General features: G+C 42.4%; 2 protein-coding genes across 3 annotated transcripts; both read left to right on the forward strand.

Annotated features, from left to right (window-relative positions):
- The first annotated feature begins 732 nt into the window (after positions 1–732).
- On the forward strand, positions 733–2,314 carry epd (ependymin). The gene is made up of 6 exons (XM_076020403.1): positions 733–875; positions 1,042–1,073; positions 1,185–1,322; positions 1,423–1,609; positions 1,692–1,773; positions 1,880–2,314. The coding sequence occupies exons 1-6, from the start codon at positions 740–742 to the stop codon at positions 2,004–2,006; spliced, it is 702 nt and encodes a 233-aa protein (XP_075876518.1). The 5' UTR covers positions 733–739; the 3' UTR covers positions 2,007–2,314.
- A 513-nt stretch (positions 2,315–2,827) lies between these two features.
- Positions 2,828–17,400, forward strand: LOC142884631 (cohesin subunit SA-2-like). 2 transcript variants are annotated; one of them, XM_076020411.1, is made up of 34 exons: positions 3,313–3,533; positions 4,890–5,011; positions 5,169–5,247; positions 5,497–5,655; positions 5,738–5,834; positions 5,931–6,007; positions 6,157–6,361; positions 6,475–6,626; positions 6,999–7,072; positions 7,331–7,454; positions 8,023–8,121; positions 8,699–8,778; positions 10,464–10,571; positions 10,716–10,824; positions 10,989–11,106; positions 11,197–11,300; positions 11,472–11,564; positions 11,667–11,756; positions 11,841–12,044; positions 12,145–12,215; positions 12,410–12,497; positions 12,725–12,805; positions 13,057–13,149; positions 13,248–13,422; positions 13,504–13,643; positions 13,735–13,836; positions 13,948–14,096; positions 14,201–14,329; positions 14,430–14,638; positions 14,745–15,015; positions 15,112–15,222; positions 15,358–15,475; positions 15,627–15,704; positions 15,970–17,400. In XM_076020411.1, exons 1-34 carry the CDS (start codon positions 3,396–3,398, stop codon positions 15,991–15,993), a joined length of 4,071 nt encoding a protein of 1,356 aa, XP_075876526.1. In that variant the 5' UTR covers positions 3,313–3,395; the 3' UTR covers positions 15,994–17,400. The 2 variants fall into 2 exon arrangements, with proteins under 2 accessions (XP_075876525.1, XP_075876526.1); XM_076020410.1 differs by lacking the exons at positions 3,313–3,533; positions 15,358–15,475; positions 15,627–15,704; positions 15,970–17,400 and adding an exon at positions 2,828–3,025 and having other exon boundaries at positions 15,112–15,308.
- Positions 17,401–17,667: the final 267 nt, after the last annotated feature.

Consider the following 17,667-nt stretch of genomic DNA (forward strand, 5'->3'; position numbering starts at 1 on the left):
GCCATCCAGTTTACCACACAGGAAAAACACACAATTGATGATTGTTGCACAGTGCAGTCATGGTTAGCACTGTGTGGTTTAATGAACTGCTTTTTTGTGATGAGTCTGCATATGAAACCATCCATAAGTGTGAGTGTGTGGATGTATGTTTGTCTCTCTATTTTGGCCCTGCAATGAACTGGTGACTTGTCCAGGGTGTAACCCCGCCTCCCCCCACCTACCAAATTTGGGACAAGCTCCAGCAGCGCTGCAGCCCTGAGGGCGAGCGCTGATGGAAATGAGTGAACATGGACGGCTAGACAGATAATCATTGTCATGCACCAAATAATAAAATGACTGCTGTTATGCAATTGCCAAAATCAAAAGCGACTGTATCGTCAAGTGCTGGCCACACTCAGTGGTGGCCAAGCTATATTTTAGAACATTTCTGCAAGAACTAATGTAAATCACCGATTTTTATCACTCTTTATTGCCTTAAGAGGAGGCTTAATTTTGCTTGTACTCTCAATGTATTTTGTGAAAAATACCAGAGAAGGCAGGGATAAATACTAAATACAAAAACATCTGAGGACAGCTGCATCTTCCCTGGATTGAACTCACCCCCAATTGCGAAAGAGGCAAATTTGTTTTGACAGCTTGGTCTTTGAAGTCTGAAATTTTGGGGCTCTTTATGTAACAGTTATTGACCGGAGTTGATGTACACGCCTATAAAAGCAGCAGCATCTTCGGGGAGGGCCAGATGCACAATAGGTTGCTTCCACCATCCGGATCTTTATTGTGTGACTCTCTGGAAGGAAAAATGTTTGCAGCTGTCGTGCTCTTCGTCTTCCTGTGCCTGACTGCCACCACCAATGCGGATCACCATCATCCTTGTCGTAAGAACGTGCCGTTGCAGTATTGAGCATCTCGAGGCTATTCCATTTCTAATTCCCTGGCTGTTAAGATGATTTAAGATTTTGTTGCTCAATAGCAAATGTCTCTGCGCTGATGTTCTTAGTATGGGCATGTGTTGACCTGACTCCCACTGCTGTTTTCTTCCAGATTCACCAAATATGACAGGATACTTGTCAGTGGTAAGGACTTTTAAAATCCCTACTTTGATCCAGTCTTCAACCACTTTTTGAATGTCAGATGTTAAAACTATTTTCCTTTCCTTCCAAAAACATTTGTCTGACTGAAACCAGATAAACCATAAGGGTGAAGTGAAGGCAGGTGGTGGATTTACTTACGATTCAATCGGCAACAAACTACGGTTCAGATCCAATGAGAGCTACCCAGTGAACACATCATTAACTCTGGACCTGCTGGTGTTTTTCGATGAGGTGCTGCACACTTTGAACTCAACAAATGGCACGGTTCACTTGTTGCTTTTTTGGACTGTATCATCTATATTCATGAATTTGATGTTGTCTTCCCTGGTAGGGGGTATTCTATGAAATTGACAGTAAAAACCACAGCTGTGCGAAGAAAACACTGCACTGCACTATGAATCCTCTTGATGTACCTGATGATGCCACCCTGGGGGGCACGATGCATATTGGGAGTGCATCAGTTAAAGGCGAGGGATTAAAAGTCAAGTACTGGACAGGATCGATGTCTGGCAAAAAAGGTAGGGGATGTGCAATGGCATTTTCTTTGCCACTCAGTTGGAAAAGAGTATGTTTTTGAATTAATGGTGTTGCATTTTTCAGACTCGTACATCATGGGTACAACCATGGGCTGTCTGCCGCTCAGCACCGTTTACTACAGTGATTCCTCATCACTCATATTCAGGTTAGTAGATTTGCTCAAGGTGGTTAATATTCTATAGATACTAGAGCAGAGTGAGTGCTTTCTGTCATGGGCCAACATGAATGCCGTGCAATCTTTCCTATCCCAGCGCCATGGAGGTTCACAGGGAGATCAAGGACCCAGAGCTGCTCATCGTGCCTCCTCTCTGTGTGGGGCAGCCTCTTGAGGACACACCTGAAGGGACAGTAAATAGTTTCCTCCACGAGTTCATGTAAATGAAACCTCCACTGCTGAGAACCCAACGCCTATTGCCTGGCCTGCCAGAAAACAATGTTTTTCTCCCCCCCTCATGTCTTTACTGAGTTCCCTCACTTTACATCTGTATTGATCACGTCTTCCACTCTTCTGTTAAAACATAGCTTTTTGGTGGATCATAATCTGAACACACATTTTGGTATGAAGTAAAGAGGCACAGCATGGATCACAGAGTTAATCAGTACTACTAACCATTGGTGGCTTTTTTTTTGAGGCGGCACAGCTTACAGAACCTTTATGGATGAATAAAAATGTCAAATCTACCAAAGGAGCAATGACCTGTTCTTGCTGTTGTTGTTTTAAAATTAATGTCATGCTGTTCAACATGTGGGCTGCAGGTTTTTCGGTTCTGAAAAATAGTTTAATTAGAATGCCCAAATTTTAAAAACAACAAATAAAGGAAAAATAGCTTGCATGAACATATCCCCAAGATTCATTTAGAATAAGGTGCACAGTACTTTGTATCAAATGTGTGCAGTATGTAAAATACTGCACACAGTTGATACAACTGTTGATACACATACAGTGTGTAGATCCAGCAATACAATATGTAAATAAAACAGTGATTACTAGGGTCCATTATTTTCATACGAATGAAAAATGCCTCTTTTTTTTTAATCTACTGGCCAGTAAGCCTTCTGCAAATATCGGGGCTTTTACTGACGCAAAAAAACAACAACAAAGAAATCCATGGCCGTTGCAGGAGAGCACAGGCAGTAATGACATGAACCCTCTCACAAGCAGTTCACCTATCGACCGAGAGATGGCGCCTGTGCTGCATACATAACAACCTCAAAATACTAACTGTACTTGCTATCTTAGCAACCGAGGCGCTTCCGCGTTAGCAAACAAATTAAGCAATTATAGCCCCAAATTAAGCGGTGACAGTTCGTGCAGCAGATAGGCAGAAATTGACACGTGCCAGAGAACCCAACAACTGGATTACTTTTATTTCAGCCTGTGTTTGATTTAAAACGAGGTAAGTTGTAAAATGGCGGATCGCTCTCACTAATAAACCAGGGAGTTTGTCATTGATGCTGTCCAGCTGGTTGACGAGTAAGGCACTTGACAGCGGCACCAATAAGTTTTGTGTGTAAAGAATCATGATTTTACCCCACACGAGCCACATTCAACTTTATTAACGGTGGCAACAAAACACCAACCCTTCAGCTGGAGCGGTGCAGCTTACGGTGACGTTAGCCAACCACTGCTGACGGTGACGTTAGCCACGCTAGCGTTAGCAAGTTACGTTTTTAGGGGGATAAACATATAAAGTTTTTTGTCTTTGTATTAATTGCATCCCAAACCTTCGTTTTTCGAAACGAAATGAATACAAAAAGGGTGCTAGAATGTCAACAAAAATTGCTGCCTTTGCGAACGTATTTTCAAACGGGTGTAGAGTACTTCCGATTAGCCGAGGAGCTGTTTCGCCACCGTCGCAAAGACTGTACGTCAGGGGAGAGGAGATGAGGGTGAAATTGAATGAGGTTCGTAAACATCCAAAGTTGTGTTTGCAGTTCGAAAAGTCTGGAACTGCGCGTGTCCTAATTGTCGTGGGAAAGATCTAATTCTGGGGCGGGGGGAATCAATGTTGACCAGAAGTTACAGAGAGCACGATTTAAATGGCCTTACGAGTAATAATAATAATAATAATAATAATAATAATAATAATAATAATAATAATAATAATAATAATAATAATAATAATAATAATAATAATAATGATGATGATGATGATGATGATAATAATAATGAAGGTGACTGGAGGATGTCCTTGATGCCGTCACCACTTTTGCTGAGGTGCTCGGAGTCCCAAATGACAAACCTGTGTTTACATTGCTGTTTGGATTTTCCCGATACGGCGCGCGGGTGTTTGCTTTGGTACGCCCCCACAAGTTTCCCTTCCTTCTCAGGCGGTATCTGCCTCATGACTGCCGATAAAGATGAGAAAATAAGTGACACCCCGCTGCTGCCGAGTCCACGTAGCGCTTAATGAATTTGCATATACATTGAAAGCTGGAAAGTGCCAGTGTGCGCTGCAGCGACTCCAGCTTCAGAGCTTTCAGTGGGCAAGAAGCTCTTTGCGTGGAGCTTGTTGGAGGCTGTTCCGTGCCGTTCCGTGTCCCTCACTGGAGTTAAGTTTCTTTGCTCAGCACTTCCGCTGTTTGTCAGAAAACCACTTGCAAAACTGGGCAGGGCTCTCCCGCACCCAGAAAGTCAGCAACTTTCCTGACGACGCATAAATCTGTGCTTAGTTTCACTTGGCCTGCCAGTTTCAGCAGGATGACACACTGCCCTCTTGACGACACTTTTATTCATCACCGTCCTAAAATCCCCATATCTCTTGTGAATTGCACAGATTTGAAGAGTGTTTTTTTTTTTTTTTTGTCTTGTATTGAACTCAGCCAAGTGTATTTTTACTATGAAGGTATCATTTTGGCAATTTTAATGTAATTACAATGCTTGAAAAGACATATTTACTTACTTTATTTTTTTTTAGACAGATATATGGAAAACTATTTTAAAGCATGAGGACATAATGTAATAATGTAGTTTTAATTATTACATTGATGTTATATAATTGTCTAGTTTTACCTTTCTATTTAATTATTTAGCTCTTTTTTGGGGGGTGGGGCTCTCATATAATTTTGTTGCGTACATATGATCCGAGCCACTTAGGTTTTTTGCCTCATCAGTGCATGATCTGACCTGGTGCTTGTCATCTTTGTGTAACCACAACCTGTTGCAGTGATGTTAATGATTGAAAATATTTTATGTGTGTTATTTAAAAAATAAACTTTTTTTTAAAAAAAAATGTATGTGTGATGTGCCTCCTTTTACAGGTGAGAACACACATCCAGTGTGTGGCGCAGAGTTGTAGAGGTTTTCCCACTCCAGCAGATCCAAAAAATGTTACAGAAATGATAGCAGCGCAAGATCTGCAGTCCCAGCTTCAACACCCTCAGTAAGTGGCAAATAGGAAATGATGCTTATGCATATGTTGTTCATGTATTATTATTATTTTTAAACATGATTGGCCACCACAGTGTAATTTTGATTAACTTGAATGCCACGTCTCAAGCTTTTTTTTCTGATTCTCATGATTTCTCTTTGATGCGTAGAGAGGCAGAATGTCAGTTATCTTCAGATGCTGACTTTGATTTTCCAGATGGAAAACATGCAGATTCAGGGAAAGGCCTGGTAGGTTTAAACTGCAAAGCATTATTTTTTTTCTCCATACCTGACAGGCTTAGAAATCAGCTTGCATTTGACTTGAATTCCCAAAAGAAAGACATTCATTGTTTTACTATACAGCTTGTGTGATTGTATGTAGCAGTTACTAAAATCTTACTTTGTCTGCATCAGGTCCAAAAATAGTTTGTTTTTTTTTAACATTTGATCATCTGATCCAACACTCTCTCACCTTTCATTTTACTCCCTACTAAATAGGCAGCCAAGAACGGCAGGATGGCGTTTGGAGACAAAGGCAAAAGTCCGAGTGCAGGGAGGGCCGGCGATGTCGGCCGGGTGAACGGCCACAGTCAGGAGAACGGGGTAGAAAATGTGACCCTGTTCGAGGTGGTGAAACAGGGGAGAAGTGCCACACAGGTGAGTAGACTTCAACTGTATGGAGAGATTTGGACAAATCACTCCTTTCTTCACGTCAGCGTAACATTATTTCCCCTCGCAGTCAGTTGTCGATGACTGGATTGAGGCTTACAAACAGGACCGGGACGTTGCACTCTTGGAATTGATCAACTTCTTTATCCAGTGCTCAGGTTGCAAAGGTACATGAGAGGACAATTAAACGCTGAGTTACAGTTTGACACTTTGAATGCGCAAGCAAACTTTGCCTCTACTGAATTATTTTGTTTTTAACACAGGTGCTGTGAGTGGAGAGATGTTTGGACAGATGCAAAACTCTGAAATCATTAGAAAAATGACGGAGGAATTTGATGAGGTGATTTGCTTTAATTGTATTTATTTATTTACACAACATTTAAAACTTGCATGACAGCTGCTCTTAGATGGTGCTAATGATGGAGGAGAATCATCAAATGAGTGGAAGCCTTATCCCACACAATTGTTTTCACCTTTGATGTCACTCAGGACAGCGGCGACTATCCGTTAACTCAGTCAGGACCCCAGTGGAAGAAATTCCGGATAAGCTTTTGCGATTTCATCGGCATTCTGGTGCGTCAGTGTCAGTACAGCATCATTTACGACGAGTTTATGATGGACTCGGTCATCTCGCTGCTCACCGGCCTGTCGGACTCCCAGGTCAGAGCGTTCAGACACACAAGCACACTCGCAGGTCAGTTTACTGGTATGATGGCGCCTTCTAAATCTATGCCATGTACAGACTTAACCGATTGCTTTCTGTGAGCTGTTGTTGCTGAAGTGGCTTGTCTGAACTGCCTCCACCAGCCATGAAGTTAATGACTGCTTTGGTGAATGTGGCTCTGAACCTGAGTATCAACATGGACAACACCCAGAGGCAGTATGAGGCTGAGAGGAACAAAGTGGCAGCAAAACGGGCCAATGACAGGTTGGAACTCCTGCTACATAAGCGCAAAGAGGTGCGGAGAAAAATAAATCATCCAACTCTTAAATAGACTTTTGTGATGAGCTTTTTAATTATAACACATTTAGAATTCAGTAGTTTTCATTTCAAACCCCTTCTTTATTCTTTTGATTCTGTATCAGAGTTGAGCCTTGCCCAATTAAAGTACCAGATTAAAGAGTACCAAAAACAGGCCCCCATCACATGAGAATGTACTGCATATACACATATCTTTTTCATATGAAAAGTACTCATAATGTAGTTAGTAATGTAATAATATTTTCTCTCCATTATTGCTAATTACTGTAAATGCAAATTGCAAACTTGTTGCCCCGGGTGTTTACATGTAAACACTGTAATACTGTGAACACTTTCTGTCTCTTTCTAGCTTCAAGAGAATCAAGATGAGATTGAAAACATGATGAATGCGATCTTCAAAGCGGTGTTTGTTCACAGATATCGGTACGTGAGTCCGTGGATGACAACAACCGACTGTGTGCGCTGTTGGATTTCTTTCCACCGTCTTTTCTCTATAGTCAGCCGTATCAGCTTCTCTGGCCTTTCGCCGTCTGTTTTTGTAGCTCGTTGGCGCCCTCTTGTGACAAATTCATATCAGAGTCTAGAGCTTTGTAACGGGAAGCCGATTGTTTTTAAGCGTTCACTTGCGAGGTGGGTAAAAACGTAATATTATGACTCCGTTAATTCTTCTTGTGTTGCCAGCGATGCCATTGCTGAAATCCGAGCTGTTTGTATCGAGGAGATTGGAATGTGGATGAAGCTGTACAGTGATGCCTTCCTTAATGACAGTTACCTCAAGTATGTTGGCTGGACGATGCACGACAAGGTGAGCGGAGAGCCTCTGTGTTGTGCGTAAAGCAAACACACCAACCGCTCCCCTGATTTAAGACAACATGTAATATCAGATTGAATGAAACCAAATCATTCTGGTGGTGAATGGTATTTTCTAGGCACTTTACACTTATGTGGTACTGTTGTGCCCTCATGCTATAGCTTCTGCTTTCTTTTCTGTGACAAGCAGTGTGTGAGGGGCTTTTCCTCTCTGTAACGTTCTCATCAGTCATTCAAAGTATTTTTCTTTTAAATAATTATTACTTGTGAATCAGCAGGTACGTATTAAGAAGCAAATTTTCTTATTACTGACGGAAATTCACTTGGAGAATGTTGTTGACGGCACGAAAAGCCGAAAGACAAAACAAAAAACATTTTCCTGTCTGAAAACATTAGAAATTGATTTCATGTTATACCTCCCATGTAAGGTGAGTGTAATGAAAAAAACGTTTTAAAAGATAATTATTAAAAGAAATATGTATTTACAAATTAATGATAAAAGAATGGATTGAGTTTTGTTTAATTCAATTAATTCTTTCTCTTTATTTCTTTTTTGACTCAAGCAAGGTGAGGTACGGCTAAAGTGCCTTGCTGCGCTGCAAGGCCTGTTCTATAACAGAGAGCTCGGCGCTCGACTGGAGCTCTTCACGAGTCGCTTCAAGGTGAACCAGCAGCTGCTTCAGTAAAGAGGCTCATTACTCACCACTGTTGTAAACTGCCTTGTTGCTTCATTCTATTCCAATAACCGAGAGTCAAAACATAATGTCGACTTCATTGTGGCAATTCTCCAGCAGAGATAGTGGCCCTTATCTAACAAACAAGCGCAGATACTACTGCAGATTTAGGTGTAAAAATCAACGACAAGCTGCTCGTCTGATTTATGAACCGTGTCTCTGGTCAATTCCACTGTACAAATGAGCCACTGATGATGAATGTGACGGCTGAAAGCAATCAGCATTTAAATATCACACGCTGCTGTGTATTCACGCTCCAGTTAGTCCCACCTCTCGGCTTGAGAGTGATGTAACGTGACCAAGAGGAGAAACCAAGCTGAACTGGAAATTGGCACAAAAGCAAGTAGCAGAATTAAACAGTAACCTGGAAATTGGAATGAATGGCTCAGAAACAGGCAGTGTCTGTGTGCTTGATATATGAGGGCCACTATAGCTATATAGCTAACCATCTATATGCAATGTGCATGTGTGTGCATATGAAATCAAAAGCTTCTCCCATTGACAGGACCGCATCGTGTCGATGACATTGGACAAGGAATGTGATGTTGCTGTGCAAGCCATTAAACTACTGACACTCGTCCTTCAGTGAGTATCCTCCTCAATCAATCTATCAATCTATATATATATATATATATACATATATATATACATATACAGCGCCTTGCAAAAGTATTCACCCCCCCTTTGCTTTTATCTATTTTGTTAGATTTCAGCCTGTAATTTAAATGTTTTTCATCTGAATATTTCGTGAGATGGATCTGCACAAAGTAGTCTAAGTTGGTGAAGTGAAATGAGAAAAAAATATATAAAAGAATAATTTAAAGAAATAAAAAAGTGGAAATTGGCATGTGCATATGTATTCACCCCCTTTGCTATGAAGCCCCTTAATAAGTGCTGGTGCAATCCATTACCTTCAGTCACAGAATTAGTTCAATGAAGTCCACTTGTGTTCAATCTAAGTGTCACATGATGTGTCAGTATAAACACACCTTCTCTGAGAGGCCCCAATGGGCTGCAACTCTACTTAGCAAGAAGAATCACATCATGAAGACCAAGGAGCTCTCCAAACAAGTCAGGGACAAAGTTATAGAGAGATACAAGTCAGGACTGGGTTATAAAAAAAATATCTACATCTTTGATGATCCCCCGGAGCACCATCAAATCTATAATTGCCAAATGGAAACAACACGGAACCACAACAAACCTGCCAAGACAGGACCGACCACCAAAACTCACAGACCGGGCAAAGAGGGCATTGATCAGAGAGGCAACACAGAGATCAAAGGTAACCCTGAAGGAGCTGCAGAGTTCTACAGCAAACACTGGTGTGTCTGTCCATAGAACAACAATAAGCCGTACACTCCATAGAGCTGGGCTTTATGGAAGAGTGGCCAGTGAATACCTGTCAGTGTTAAAAATAAGAAGGCACGTTTTGAATTTGCTAAAAAGCATGTGGACAACCCCCTAAATGTATGGCGGAAGGTGACCTGGTCAGATGAGACTAAAATTGAACTTTTTGGCCACAAAGGGAAATGCTATGTCTGGCAGCAACCCAACACTTCCCATCACCCCAAGAACACTGTCCCCACAGTGAAACATGGTGGTGGCCGCATCATGCTATGGGGATGTTTTGCAGCAGCAGGGGCGGGGAAATTGGTCCCCATAGAGAGGAAGATGGATTGTGCTAAATACAGGGACATTCTGGAGAAAAACCTGTTTCAGTCCACCTGTGATTTGCGACTGGGACGGAGGTTCACTTTCCAGCAGGACAATGACCCGAAGCATACTGCTAAGCTACGCATGAATGGTTTAAGGAGAAGAAGTTAAATGTGCTAGAATGGCCTAGTCAAAGCCCGGACCTCAATCTGATTGAAAATCTCTGGTTTGACTTGAAGACTGCCGTTCACAAGCGGAAACCATCCAACTTGGAGGAGCTGGAGAGGTTTTGCCATGAGGAATGGGCAAAAATCCCAGTTGAAAGATGTGGCAAGCTCATACAGACCTATCAGAAGAGACTTACAGCAGTAATTGCTGCAAAAGGTGGCTCTACGGGGTGAATACATATGCACATGCCAATTTCCACTTTTTTATTTCTTTAAATTATTCTTTTGTATATTTTTTTCTCATTTCACTTCACCAACTTAGATTACTTTGTGCAGATCCATCTCACGAAATATTCAGATGAAAAACATATGCTGAAATCTAACAAAATATGTATATATATACATATATATATATCTCCATCACTGATAATGTGGTGCTTCTGACAGGTGCAGTGATGAGATCCTGACAGCAGAGGACTGTGAGAGCGTCTATCACCTGGTTTACTCGGCACACCGGCCCATCGCCGTGTCGGCAGGAGAGTTTCTGTTTAAGAAGTAAGCTGTTTCCAAAAAAACTATGATGATGTAAATTTATGCTTAGCTCAATTGAATGTATATGTTGCAGAAGTTAAGCAATTGTCTTTTGTTGCACTTTCTATCAACCTTTAAAAAACCTATGTATTGTCATCTGGATTGAAGGCTCTTCAGCCATCGGGGACCTGAGGAGGAGGGGTTACCGAGGAGAGGCAGGCAGAGTCTCAACGGCAGCCTTATAAAGACCACTGTCTTCTTCTACTTGGAGAGTGAGGTAAAAAGGGCCAGTCTGTCTCTTTCCACTTGATACATTAATCTGCTTATTGGTGCACATTTGCAAGTCATTCATACATTATCTCAGCTTTAGCTTAAATTTGAGGAAGTTACATCATCCTCATTTTTTCCCCAAAACATGCTTGGCTCTTTGGTGTGTTATAGCTTCACGAACATGGATCCTACTTAGTGGATAGTTTGTGGGACTGTGCATCCGAACTGCTGAAGGACTGGGAAACGATGATCAGTCTGCTGTTGGATGAGCCCATACAAGGAGAGGAAGGTGAGGGAGCCCTCATTTATATTCCTGATTGGTGATATTGCTGGTGACCTTCAGCGTCTGTGATTTTTATTTTATTTAATTTTTTTTTAGCCCTGACAGACCGGCAGGAGACAGCCCTGGTTGAGATCATGCTGTGTGCCATTCGGCAGGCTTGCGAATGCCACCCTCCAGTGGGCAGAGGCAGTGGGAAAAGGGTGTGTAATGGGCTGTTCCTAACTCCTTACACACTAGACTGTGGTAGCCAGTGTTTTTAAGACCGGTTAAGACTTGACAATACTCCAGTGTGTGGTCAGCACAGAGGGAGAGTTCCTCTGGAATGATTTCACAACATGGCCGCGGCTTTTCTGTGTGCTGTACTCAAAAAGGTCCTGACTGCAAAGGAGAAGAAAGTGCAGCTGGACGATCGGACGAGGATCACAGAGATGTTTGCCTTGGCTTTGCCACTGTTACTAGCAAAGGTGACCCTGAAAGAGAACCAGCACGTCAGACAAGAGCTACTAAACTGCCAGCTTTTTGTTTTTCGCCATTTAACCTTGTCGCCCTCCCTCACATTTCCATAGTACTGCGTCGATATTGACAAGGTGATCAATCTGCTCCAGATCCCAAAGTACTTTGACCTTGACATCTACACGACCGGTCGGTTGGAAAAGGTTTGTGGTCGCAGTGCTCAGTTGTGACTTGCCAAATGAGGCGTGTCGTCACTTGGACCGCATTATGTATGTCTTCTCATGAAGCACATGGATGCACTGTTACGGCAAGTGTGGGAAGTCCAGGACAAGCACACAGACTGCGAGGTTCTGGCAGCCTGCTCCACCACCTACCACTGTCTTTGCAACGATGAGTTCACCGTTTTCAACCGCGTGGACATCGCTCGCTCGCAGCTTCTGGACGAGCTTGTGGACAAGTTCAACAGACTCCTGGAGGACTTCTTGCAAGAGGTGGGCGCTGTCAAATCTTCTGTCCACACTGAACGACTTTTAAAGCACGTGCAGATATGCAGGATTATATGGGTACATAGAGGTCTGATGTGTTCATTAGGGCGAAGAGATGGACGAGGACAACGTCTACCAGGTTCTGTCAACTTTGAAGAAGATCAGCGCGTTCCACAAGTAAAAACATGTTTTTTTTGGATGTTAATTGTTCTTGTGGGTTGTTGTTTTTTGAAAGGATTCCGGCTCTTCCGCACCAATACAGTTTGTGTACCTCTATAAAATAAGAAAACCTGTTTAAAAACCTAGTGTTATGTAACTGATCTTGAATTAAGGAAAAGTTCCTGAATGAACACTTTTGTGTTTTTATTTAGTGCACATGACCTGTCAAAGTGGGACCTGTTCACCAGCAGCTACAGGCTACTCAACACTGGTCTGCAGAACGGTGATATGCCTGAGCAGGTAGCCCCCAAATCTTCCTTTGACTGAACAGTGTCCTCAACCAGTGTTTAATGCTGACATTTTAAAGCTGCCAATCACCCAAATAATTATTTTCAATCACGCACAGTGTTTTTTAAATACATATTCTTGAGTTCTATATGCTGGTACTTGTCTCGTCCCAACTCTCTGAATAATCGGCTTAAACAAACATAGTGCTATATCTGATGCGCTTCCCTCCTCTCCTCCAGATTGTGATTCATGCCCTGCAGTGCACACATTACGTCATCCTATGGCACCTTGCTAAGGTTTCTGACAGCAGTTCACCCAAGGTATTTGCATATCAGACAGAATACAGGTTTAGCTTAAATTACAATGTTTGATGCAATGTGAATGTCATCAGAAAATGCCTGTCTATGCTTTCGGTGTATGCACACAGTTCATTGTTCCCTGTGTGCTATTATAGAAATGTCGTCAGGTCTATATTCCCAGTGCTATCTTAAATTGACCGTACAGGAAGGAGTTTTGAATACAGCTTGAGTTCACTTGTAGGACTGTTTAATGAAACATTTACTCTCTTTAGGGTGACATGGTAACCTTGAGAAAGCAAATGAGAGCTTTCTGCCTCATGTGCCAGCACTACCTAACAAGCGTCAGCACTGCAGTTAAAGAACAGGTGATTTAATGCTGATCACTTATTGCCAACATTTCAGCACTTTCTCTCTTTGGCACTACAGTTTTCTTGAAATAGATGAAATGTCCTGTTCCTTCTAGGCCTTCATCGTATTGTGTGATCTGCTGTTGATGTTCAGTCATCAAATAATGTCTTCTGGTCGGGAACAACTGGAGCCTCTTGTCTTAAGTCCAGACTCTTCACTGCAGGCGGAACTGCTCAACTTCATTGTGGATCATGTCTTCATTGATCAGGATGATGACAGTAACAGCACAGGTCAGAGGAGGCACATTTTGGGCAACTTCAAAGTGTCTGGAACAATCTCACCGATAGTTTTCTTTTTTTCTTGTTTTCCAGATGGACAGCAGGAAGATGAATCCAGAAAAATTGAGGCCCTGCACAAGCGAAGAAACCTTCTAGCTGCCTATTGCAAATTAATCATTTACAGCGTTGTGGAGATGAACACTGGAGCTGATATATTTAAGCAGTATATGAGGGTAGGCAGAGCCATCATTATTTTAAGTAGGAACTGGAAAATGCATCGGTCTCATTCTTCTTATTCTGTGTGCGTCTTTGCTTCCTTCATAGTACTACAATGACTACGGAGACATCATTAAGGAGACACTGAGTAAAACGAGACAAATCGACAAAGTGCAATGTGCTAAAACACTCCTATTGAGTCTGCAAATGGTAATTTCATGAACAATGATTTTCATTATTTAGTGATAGATCTTTACAAATGCATTCTTGAAGTTCAATAAATGAAGCTGAGAGTTTTAATTTTGCTAATTGGTTTTGTAGTTATTCAACGAGATGCTGTTTGAGCACGGCATGGGTGTTGACCGCTCGTCGTCGAGCTTCTGTGGCATAAAGGAGCTGGCCCGACGCTTCTCATTAACCTTCGGCTTGGATCAGTTGAAGACCAGAGAGGCTGTTGCTATGTTACATAAGTGTGTTTCCAAGACTCACGTGCCTTTGGATTTATGTTGAACCATTTTTTTTATTGTGCTTCATGTACTGAGCAAACTTTTTACATTTTCTCATTGTGTGCCAGGGATGGAATTGAATTTGCTTTTAAGGAACTTAGCCCTCAGGGAGAGGGGGGTCCACCTCTCAAGCTGGCCTTTTTGGACATCCTGAGTGAGTTTTCCAGCAAACTCATCCGACAGGACAAGAGAACTGTGTAAGTGTGAGCCGGTAGACCTGCCTTTATGTTTTGCGGTCATGACCCATCTCAAAGACAGCCTCTAACTGCAAACTCCGTCTTTCTCAAACTCAAACAGTCACATGTATCTGGAGCGGTTCATGACGTTCCAGATGGCCCTGCAGCGGGAGGACCGCTGGCTTCCCCTCATCTCCTACAGAAACTCCCTGCAGGTTGGAGGCGACGATGACACCATGTCTGTCACCAGCAGCATCAGCAGGCGAGGGTCTTCCATCAGGAGTAAGAAGTCCAAGCCAGCTGCAGCCAGCAAGAGGAAACTGACTGACAGTGAGCACTTTTTATTGGTTGCAGTGGGGACGGTGTCGCTCTCCATAGATTCTAAAGAGTTTTGTTTGTTTTTTTGTTAAATCACTATGGTAAATGTTTTGTGTAGCGGATGAGAACAGCTGCAGCAGCACTGATGCTGTTTGGGCAAACTGCAAGCAGAATGTGCAAACGCCAGTTCTGATGCATTCGCCTCACCTCACGTCCACTGCGCTGAGGGGTCAGAAGAAGATGACACCAGAGGACGGCTACATGGCTGCGTACAGCATGCCAGCAGAGCAGCTCCCCCATCACCCCGTGCTTGCCCCGCAGCAGCAGCAACCGCAGCAGCAACCGCAGCAGCAGCGAGAGCATCATCCCCCGGCTGCCATGGATTACAAGTGTGTCCCTCGTACATCCTGTCTGATGGGGTTTAATGCAAGTGGGTTTTTTTTTTTCAGTGCTTATTGAGATCAAAATGAAATATTTTCTCGCAGCACCCAGGTCACATGGACGTTAACACAGAGGCAGCAAGCAGAGGTGCATCAGCAGCAAGAGCGGGTTAGCATGCACTACTCCAAGATGAGGAACCACATGCAGCAAGCAACGTGAGAGGGCACCGCTCTGCTTGTACAACCTGAAGAGTGTGTGTGTGTGTGTGTGTGTGTGTGTGTGTGTGTGTGTGTGTGTGTGTGTGTGTGTGTGTGTGTTATTTACTTAACGTCTTTTGGTATGCCCCACAGCCCTGGACTGATGGAGGACGACGAGGAGCCAATAGTGGAGGATGTGATGATGTCATCAGAAGACTGCTTGGAAGACATCAATGAGGGAATGGACTTTGGCACAATGGACATTGACTTGGTAAGTCAGAACATAGTGAGGCAGAGGCAATGTTCGAGTGGGAGAAACAGCTTCTACCACATGTTCAAAGCAAACTTTGTCAATATTCCACCTGCGCTCATGCTCAGGCTGTTCACATTTCATGATGCCATCCTCTCATCTTCTTTTTCAGCCTGCATCCAAGAACCGCAGGGAGAGAACTGAACTCAAGCCAGACTACTTTGATCCATCTTCTATCATGGATGATTCAGTAAGGATATTCAGTTTATTTTATTAATGGCTTTTATTTATTTAATGGCCAATGTTCTGGAATTAAGCTTTTAACTTTTTATGAATCAAGGTCTTTTTTATTAATTGTTTTGTTTTCCATAATGCTAAGCGCTACATTTTACCAGAATTATTCCTCAAAATTGTTTAATGTTGTTGGAAACTGCCATTAAGTCAACATTAAAATGCAAATTTGATTACTTACATGCATGTGTCTGGCTTCTAAAACGTCTCTTCTATCTCCTCAGGTTCTCAATGTGTCAATGTTCTAAAAAAAAAAAACCAGTGGCATAAATAATGCATCACCAGCATTTGAGGAAGATGAGTTGGAGGAGCCGCTGAAATGTTTGTTTTTTGACACCAATGTTTGCTTCTTCAACACTTGATTCAAATGTGAAGGGGAGGCTCATGTAGGATTTCACTTTTATACACTGCAGTTTTTACTTCTTTGATGTGACGATAAATGCTTTGATGAAATACTTTTTCAACTTTATGGTACAATATTTATTCATGTGTTAATTATTTTTTCCCATCATGTCTGTGTCAGTGTGGCCAAACAACCTGACTTTCCCTGGGAAGTGGTCTTGTTTGAAACGATCACGTATCTGCGACAATATTAAGACACTTGGTCGCTAGAAGGTGAACTCGCTGCTGCAGTTACATCTCTACTGCTGTGTTTATCACAAGGCGAGATGACGCAGGGAAAAATGCTGCATGCATGGCAAGGAGACAAGAGTACACGGTAATTAATACATATTGTATGCCTTGCCTTCAACTCAAACACTCAGCGGTGTTTTTTAGAGACGTATCTGTTCCGCTTTTTATACCGAAGAGACTGTTTTCATTTGTAGATATTTTGTAACGACAATCAAATGCAAATGAACGCTTTGTAATTGTGTTATTTCACATAGATCCCAGAATCCTTTATAATGAAAAACCAATGGTTGTGTTACAATACATACGGCCAACTGTTTGTATTTGCTTCTCCAGGCAAATGACAGCAGGAGAAATGTGTTGAGTCAAATGTGTGAGAACTGATTGCTACATATTAAATTATTTTACAGTTAGTTTACATTAGTTTACAGTTTTACAGTTGAAGGGTTCTTTAGACAACAGTTATTGTACTAAAGAAAAGTCTATTATACCGTTACAGATGTGTAATATATTGTGAGTCGGTGCTCATTTGAGTTTCTCTCTGCCCAACAACGTGTAACCGGTACAGAAATAGAATGCAGCTTTCTGCATTGCAAGTCTCCAGTCCACTGATTATTGTCCAATCACTGCTTTAGCTCAGCGCAGTGGCCTGCTTGGCAAACCCAGACTCTGCTGAAGGCATGCACTCCTGGTAGCTCCTATCAATGCCTCTGCCTTCCTCAGCGTTGCACTATGAACTGGATCAAAAGCACTCGGTCTTCAACACGTTGGGCAGATTAAAGACAGAAAGGCCTGTCAAGCTGTTTAATCATTCCCTTCTTCATTCTTTTGGAGGGCTCTTTGTTTTGCGTTGAGCTGCTGAAAATGTGCGGATGTTTACATAGACGTTAAGATTTATGTCTATTACATTTGTGTTATTATTTGACCTTCAAAGTGGGCATTTGCATCCTTTATGCATTGTAGTGTAATGTGTGGAGATGACATGAGCAGAATAAACCCAATGCAAGCTTGTTGTTTCAAAGTCATGCCAGTACACAGTAGAAATTCAATGTAAGCAACAATATCAATTCTGTCTTCAGTGTCAATGTTGTGTCTTACCTGATATCTACACACGTCTCCCTGTGCCGTGCCAGTGCCTCGGTGCAGAAGCTTCTGGGTTCCCATGAACATCCACCCATTCACTTCCTGACACCACCTTCACTGGCACGCAGGGTTGCAGGGGTCGCAGGGCTCGGGTCTGTCCTGTTCATTCCAGGGTGAAACAAACATTCACTCCTGCCAGTAGATCACCC

Source organism: Nelusetta ayraudi, unplaced genomic scaffold, assembly GCF_046127955.1.
Source record: "Nelusetta ayraudi isolate G7.1 ecotype Tasmania unplaced genomic scaffold, CSIRO-AGI_Nayr_v1 ptg000011l, whole genome shotgun sequence".
In the NCBI taxonomy this organism is placed as follows: Eukaryota; Metazoa; Chordata; class Actinopteri; order Tetraodontiformes; family Monacanthidae; genus Nelusetta; species Nelusetta ayraudi.

Bases quoted from the DNA above. Each gene is read 5' to 3' on its own strand.
- epd (XM_076020403.1), top strand. From the start codon at position 740: ATGCACAATAGGTTGCTTCCACCATCCGGATCTTTATTGTGTGACTCT. The intron at 1,323-1,422 runs GTGCTGCACACT...CTTCCCTGGTAG, and splicing joins TGCTGGTGTTTTTCGATGAG to GGGGTATTCTATGAAATTGA. The intron at 1,774-1,879 runs GTTAGTAGATTT...TTCCTATCCCAG, and splicing joins TCCTCATCACTCATATTCAG to CGCCATGGAGGTTCACAGGG.
- LOC142884631 (XM_076020411.1), top strand. From the start codon at position 3,396: ATGTCAACAAAAATTGCTGCCTTTGCGAACGTATTTTCAAACGGGTGT. The intron at 8,779-10,463 runs GTGAGTATCCTC...TGCTTCTGACAG, and splicing joins CTACTGACACTCGTCCTTCA to GTGCAGTGATGAGATCCTGA. The intron at 11,565-11,666 runs GTGACCCTGAAA...ACATTTCCATAG, and splicing joins TGCCACTGTTACTAGCAAAG to TACTGCGTCGATATTGACAA.